General features: G+C 33.5%; 1 protein-coding gene across 1 annotated transcript; it reads left to right on the top strand.

Annotated features, from left to right (window-relative positions):
• The first annotated feature begins 1975 nt into the window (after positions 1 to 1975).
• On the top strand, positions 1976 to 6170 carry LOC111402003 (single-stranded DNA-binding protein WHY2, mitochondrial-like). The gene is made up of 8 exons (XM_023030017.1): positions 1976 to 2117; positions 3606 to 3718; positions 3813 to 3910; positions 4011 to 4103; positions 4419 to 4513; positions 4647 to 4720; positions 5001 to 5089; positions 5803 to 6170. The coding sequence occupies exons 1-8, from the start codon at positions 2083 to 2085 to the stop codon at positions 5917 to 5919; spliced, it is 714 nt and encodes a 237-aa protein (XP_022885785.1). The 5' UTR covers positions 1976 to 2082; the 3' UTR covers positions 5920 to 6170.
• The last annotated feature ends 55 nt before the right edge of the window (positions 6171 to 6225 follow it).

Raw genomic sequence — 6225 nt, 5'->3', positions numbered from 1 at the left:
TGTAGTAACTGTATATTTGGACGATTCAGTTGATAATGAAATATATATGAAAGTCCCCGAAGGACTTTAAGTAACAGGAGCAAATGATACATGCCCGATAATCATGTTCTCAATTAAATTGCAAAGATCATTATATAGATTGAAACATCTGGACGCATGTGGTATAATCGCCTTAATGAATTTTTGCTAAGAAGTGTTACAAAAATTACGATGTCTATTCATTTGTTTTCATAAAAAAATAAATATTGGATTTGTAATTGTAGCAATTTATGTTAATGATTTAAATTTAATTGGAACTCTTGAAGAGATAACAAAAATGTTGATTTATTTGAAAAATGAATTTAAGATGACAAATTTGGAAAAAATCAAATTTTATCTTGGGTTGTAGATTGAACATTTTCTAAAATGACTATTTGTTCATCAATTTACATATACAGAAAAAGTTTTAAAAATATGAAAATGTACATCCATTGGCATCGCCTATAATTGTTCGATCATATGACATGAAGAATGATCCATTTCGTCAACTTGAAGATGGAGAAATGGTTCTTGGACCTGAAGTACCATATCTTAATGCAATTGGATTATTAACATATCTTGTCAATTGTATTCGATTCGACATAGGTTTTTTTGTAAATTTCCTTACAAGATATAGCTCTACATCAACTCAAAGACATTGAAATAATGTTAAACATATTTTTCATTACCAAAAGAGCACTATTGATTTGAGATTATTTTATTCTCAAGAATCGGGATATACTTTAGTGGGATATACAGATGCATGTTATCTCTCCGACCTACATAAAGCTAAATTATAAGCAGGATGCATGTTTACACGTAGAGGAACAACTATATTATGGAAATCTGTAAAGCAATCATTGACAACAATATTATTAAATCATTCTAAAATTATTACAATTCATGAACCAGACCAAGAATGTGTACGGTTGAGGAACATAACCCATCATATCTAAACATCATGTGGGTTAATTTTAACAAAAGATAGTCCTACAATTTTGTATGAAAATAATGCAACTTGTATTGCACAACTTAAAAAAAATATATCAAAGGTGATATGATGAAGCATATTTCTTTAAAATTCTTTCATACACATGAGTTTCAAAAGAAAGACGATATCGATATTCAACAAATTTCGCTCAAATGACAATGACACAATGTAGTTAATTTATTCACAAAAACACTACAACATATATATTTAAAAAATTAGTTCATAAGATTAAAATGTGTGGATTCAAAGATTTTCACTGATTAATATCAGGGAGAGTAGCTGTACTATTTTTCCTTTACTTAGGTTTTATCCTACTGAATTTTTCTAACATGGTTTTAATAAGGTAGCATTTATTTTAATATTTCAAAATACTCTTTTTCTTTTTTTCGATTTTTTTGTCCAATTGGTTTTTTTAAAACAAGATTTTAATGAAGCAAATATTTTATAATGTATCATTCAAAAAGAGTATAGTAATTGGTAAGTTTATTAAGGCTTATAAATGAATGACAATTGTACCCCTACAAACTTAGAAATTATTATCGTTGAATTCTGCTCTATAAACATAGGTTTTTGATTTTTAATAAAATATATACAAATCTATTAACTTCTTTTTATTTATTTTTTTTCCTCTCTCTTTCCATAACACTATTTAAAAATTATTCTTCGCCAAAAATGACCGTAAAAAAGGGGCTAAAAGAACCAAAAGCACTAAAAAGAAATAGAAATTAAGGTCCCGTTTGGTAGCATTTTTTTTTAAATTCATTTTTTTCTTTCTTTTTTTCAACTACATATTTTTTATTAAAATAATATTATACATAACTCAAAAACTTTTACTTATTTCTTAACCACACATTTCACATCAATTTACTATTTTAAAATATATTTTTACATAAAAATGCATATCAAACAACCCACCCAAAGAACGGTCGAACCGATCTCAGACCGAAAAAACAAATGCCTTATAATAAGGGGACTCCGCTTTTCCCGTTTTCGGAAAATTCAGATTAGTTTAGTGTGCGCGACAGTGCCAGTACTGAGTCGACGGCCTTAAGGAATTCTCTTGTTCTCGCCCCATGTTGAAGCTATCGAAGCTGCTTTCTCACTCTAGGTATACTTCTTAAGCTCTTTTTTGTCTTCTGTTAATTATTTTTTCCTTTGGCTGGGGTTTCACTATTTTCTTGAAAACAAAAAGAATAAGCCTATATCATTTGATTTAAAAAAAAAAAAAAAAATTCTAGTAAAAGTTGGAAAAGAAGATTAGGGTATTTCTACAATTATGTTTTTGCCTAATTTTTTAACTGGGTCGTTGAAAAACATTGTGTTGATGGTCTAGTTTCCAGGTTTCTTTATTTATTTATTTATTTTTTCCTGGGTATACGATAACAGAACGAAGGTTTTCTTTGAGGTTAAAATTTATTTCCTATTGAAAACGCAAAAATGTGCGGTTAATTTATGTTGGAGTGGTTGTAAGAATAGGGATGGAAATTGAAGATTTTGGTTATTGCTGGGTAGGTTTTATGAGGTTGGGAAGGTGAGCTGTTCTTGGTTAGTTCTGAGCAGCTGTTCTTGGTTAGTGCTGGTTGAGGGTACCTTTTGGTTACTGATCTCACCTGGTACAACATTGCTCCACTTGGTCAGGCTTTCGGGTGCATGACTTTATTGGTTCAGTCTTTCGTTTAGCCTGTTGTCACAGACCGTTCTGGTCACCTGTCATACAATGTTCTTTTGAGATGGACCTGAGTTGTCTGGGCTGATCTAGGGTTTCGATAGATATAGTAATCCACTAATAACTGAGTTGGAATTCATGATATCAATTAAGTAGGAAAATTTTGGAGACGTGGTTGCAAGCCACAATTATTGTACTTTGAAAGAAAGGGAGTCAATTTGCTAAAGTCTAAATGTTAAAGGATAAGCCACAATTGTTAAAAAGGGGAAACTATTTCAATCTTAAACTTAAAATTATGGTACGTGCATATGTGGGAAAAGAGAGAGGTAAACTATGGAGAAATAGTTTATTCATATAGTATTCTTATTCAAACCATGTTCCACACCCACAACGTTGTAAAAATGTTTATAGCTGGAAGGTCGTGTGCAGACTTAAAAAGCACATCTTAAACCTGAATGAAGCGTTTGGAATTTGGGTCAGTATTAAACACTACCAATCAAGAACATTGGAGAACCGTAGCTTGGCATCGTAGAAACTTGCTCATTATGGTCCATTATAGGCTATCTTGTTTAGACTGTCGGATTTTGAAAAGACACAAATACAGCGTCCAATCAGAGGTGTTAAAGTGATAATTCATTTTCCTCGTTATGTTTCACGTGAATTCTATGTGCAGCTATCTGAATTGATCTTAGAAGGTTAAATAAAATTGTTGTGCCCATCAAGTCCCTAGTCCTAGCTACCTTCCATCATTTACACAAGTATATATCTTATCAGTTGGTATCATGCTGTTTTATAACATTTTTAGTTTGTCAAGAAGCAAACTGGAATAGTTGAATTATTTTTATATTTCAGTAAAGATCGTGTTTGTTTAATCTTCTCAGCTTCATGGAATTAATTGTACTCATGTCAGTTTTTGTTGACTGAAAATAGGAATCAATTGTCCCAGAAAAGGTTATTTGTGGAAGCTGTGAATCATCAGTGGTTGCGTGGTATGAGTACCAAGGCTAGCCTGTCAACTGCTGGACAAAATTTTTTGCCTGACGGTATCAAATTATTTTGGCAAGGATTATTCGTTTTCTCTTCACAAGGGAGGTGAAGTCATCACTAATCATCTTGCTCTACTTTTGATGCATTCAGGGAGATCTGCAGCTAAAATATTTGCACCCTATTCAATTTACAAGGGGAAAGCTGCACTTTCTGCCTCCCCTATTCTTCCAACATTTAGTAAATTGGAAGTACAATGTTCAATACCTTTTCTGAAATCTTTTCTCCCCAAGAATATCTTTAGTTATACAGATTTGAATACTGAATATATGCTTTCTTCATTTTTTTTAGTCTGGAGGTATCAGAGTTGATCGCCGCGGTGTCATATTCTTGACTTTCTGGCCTGCTATTGGTGAGCGCAAGTATGATTGGGATAAGAAACAGGTAATCAACTCGTCTCCTTGGCTAAATATCAAGTCTTAGCTCAAAAATTTATAATTATTGATCCTGAATGACCCTTTAAAGATTGAAACAATTCACTCTTCCTTGGATTTTCCTGGAAGGATGTGGCAATCTCAAGGACATTTGTAACTTTTGCTTGCTCGTCGTCAACTCTTAGCAGTTGTCTTGAAAATGTACTTGCAAAAGATTAAAATCCTCTCTCATTGAAATGTTCAAGAACACCTCACACACATGTAGGCATGCATGCGTCTTCACGCATTCTGTGGCTTGACTGACTGTTATACTAATATATTATAGACTTTTGCTTTGTCGGCCACGGAGGTTGGATCCCTAATTAGTTTGGGTCCAAAAGATTCCTGTGAATTCTTCCACGACCCATCAATGCTGTCAAGGTTTATTTTCTACTCCGAAAACTTTTTCCATTATCTGCTGTTCACGATCTTTCAATCTTTCTTTTGTTTATTTTGATTTTTTGTACTAGGATTGATTTCAGTTACTGGCTTTCAACTGAGTTCTATTTTACAGCAATGCAGGACAAGTTAGAAAGAGCTTATCAATTAAGGCACATGACAATGCTGGAGGCTACTTCATTTCTCTGAGTAAATCTTTTATTTTTTTTCATATGCTAATATTCCGCTTCTTGATCGAGATGTTTAATTGAATAATCATGTCCATCAAAAATGAATATCGAGTATAGAGTGGATATTATTATCCATGTGCATGAAATAGCAGGGCGTTATTATGCAGATACAAATACGAGGCTGAAATTTTGAATTTTAAGTGATTTTGACCTGTGTTCTCTAGTCATCGAGGAATTTGGTAAGTGTCTTATGCAGCACCTGATGAATTCTTGCTATCTTACACGTATTCTATATGCAGATGTTGTCAACAATATCCTCAAAACTAATGATCGGTTTGTTGTCCCTGTTACTACTGCTGAATTTGCAGTCATGCGAACAGCTTTCAACGTATGGCACTGTATCTTTTATGTTTCTGTCTTTCCGTATTTATTCTGGTAGTGAGTACTTCTTGAAACTGTGCTGTTTGTGAATATCTTAAGGTTGAGGATGAAAAGCTAACATCATTTGTTTGCGTTTCTTGATAATTACAATAATTCGTAGTTTGAGAAAGAGAATACATTTGTGCTTGAGCAAAATCATATTTTTACTAGATAATGGACTCGGTTTGAGTATAGAATTGTTTAGTTTGTCCTCCATGAAATGTTTTGAGTCTTTCAGTGATAGGAGACAACAAAATATACCAAAAGAAAGGTTGAGCACACAATAACCGGCACAGAAAGTGCCATGCATTGTTTAGCATTGTTTCCTAGTGGACTAGAGAGACCTACAGATAAATTTCTGTTAATCCGAGAACTCAATTAAATAGGATGGAAACTATTAATTTCTCTATCTAAAGGGAAATAACCTGCCCAAAAAGTGCCATCCATGTTGTGATTGACAATGAGAATTTGAAAATACCGAATATTTTCATTTTCCACGATTCAAATTATGACTGGCTGCTAGATGCTTTGAGCGGGTGAACATGACAATAAACATGGCAATGCTATATTTAATTGTACTTTTGATTTTGCTTGATTGGTTTAATCCCGGTTTTATTTATTTTCCTTCTGGTCATCTCATTTTCTGTTTGTGCATCAATTTTTTCCATGTTATTGCTGCAGTTTGCATTGCCTCACATCATGGGTTGGGACCGGTATACTAATCAGCCTCCCAAAAGCATAGATGAGAATCCACCGAGGCTTGCTTCGGAATTTATGGCGACTGAGTGGAATAGATGAAGTTCTGTATGTGTCTTCCTCGCGATAACCATGCTGTTTCTTCAACTAATTAACGACCTTGCTGTTCTGGCGGCAAAAAGGGCAATAGTCTTTTAGTTTATGTGATTATCCTTGATTTTGAAAATGCTCAAAAAACTTTTGTCCAAAATGCTTGATGTATCCTTGAATGGGGGATGATTCCTATGGTGGTGGTCTCTCAAGTATGTTGTGGGTTTTGGTTACACAATGCATGCTTGAAGGCTGTTTTCTTCGCGGAGCAAATCGAGGTATAACTTATATAATTATGACCCTACAGCGCTCGTAGCA

The sequence above is a fragment of the Olea europaea genome, chromosome 10, assembly GCF_002742605.1.
Source record: "Olea europaea var. sylvestris chromosome 10, O_europaea_v1, whole genome shotgun sequence".
Lineage (NCBI taxonomy): Eukaryota > Viridiplantae > Streptophyta > Magnoliopsida > Lamiales > Oleaceae > Olea > Olea europaea.
The sequence above is the reverse complement of the archived record's forward strand: the minus strand, read 5'-3'. Positions and strand labels throughout refer to the sequence as shown.

Excerpts from the sequence above, each read along its gene's own strand:
- LOC111402003 (XM_023030017.1), top strand. The coding sequence starts at position 2,083 with ATGTTGAAGCTATCGAAGCTGCTTTCTCACTCTAG. Across the intron at positions 2,118-3,605 it reads AAGCTGCTTTCTCACTCTAG|GAATCAATTGTCCCAGAAAA; the intron begins GTATACTTCTTA and ends GACTGAAAATAG. Across the intron at positions 4,721-5,000 it reads AGGCTACTTCATTTCTCTGA|ATGTTGTCAACAATATCCTC; the intron begins GTAAATCTTTTA and ends TTCTATATGCAG.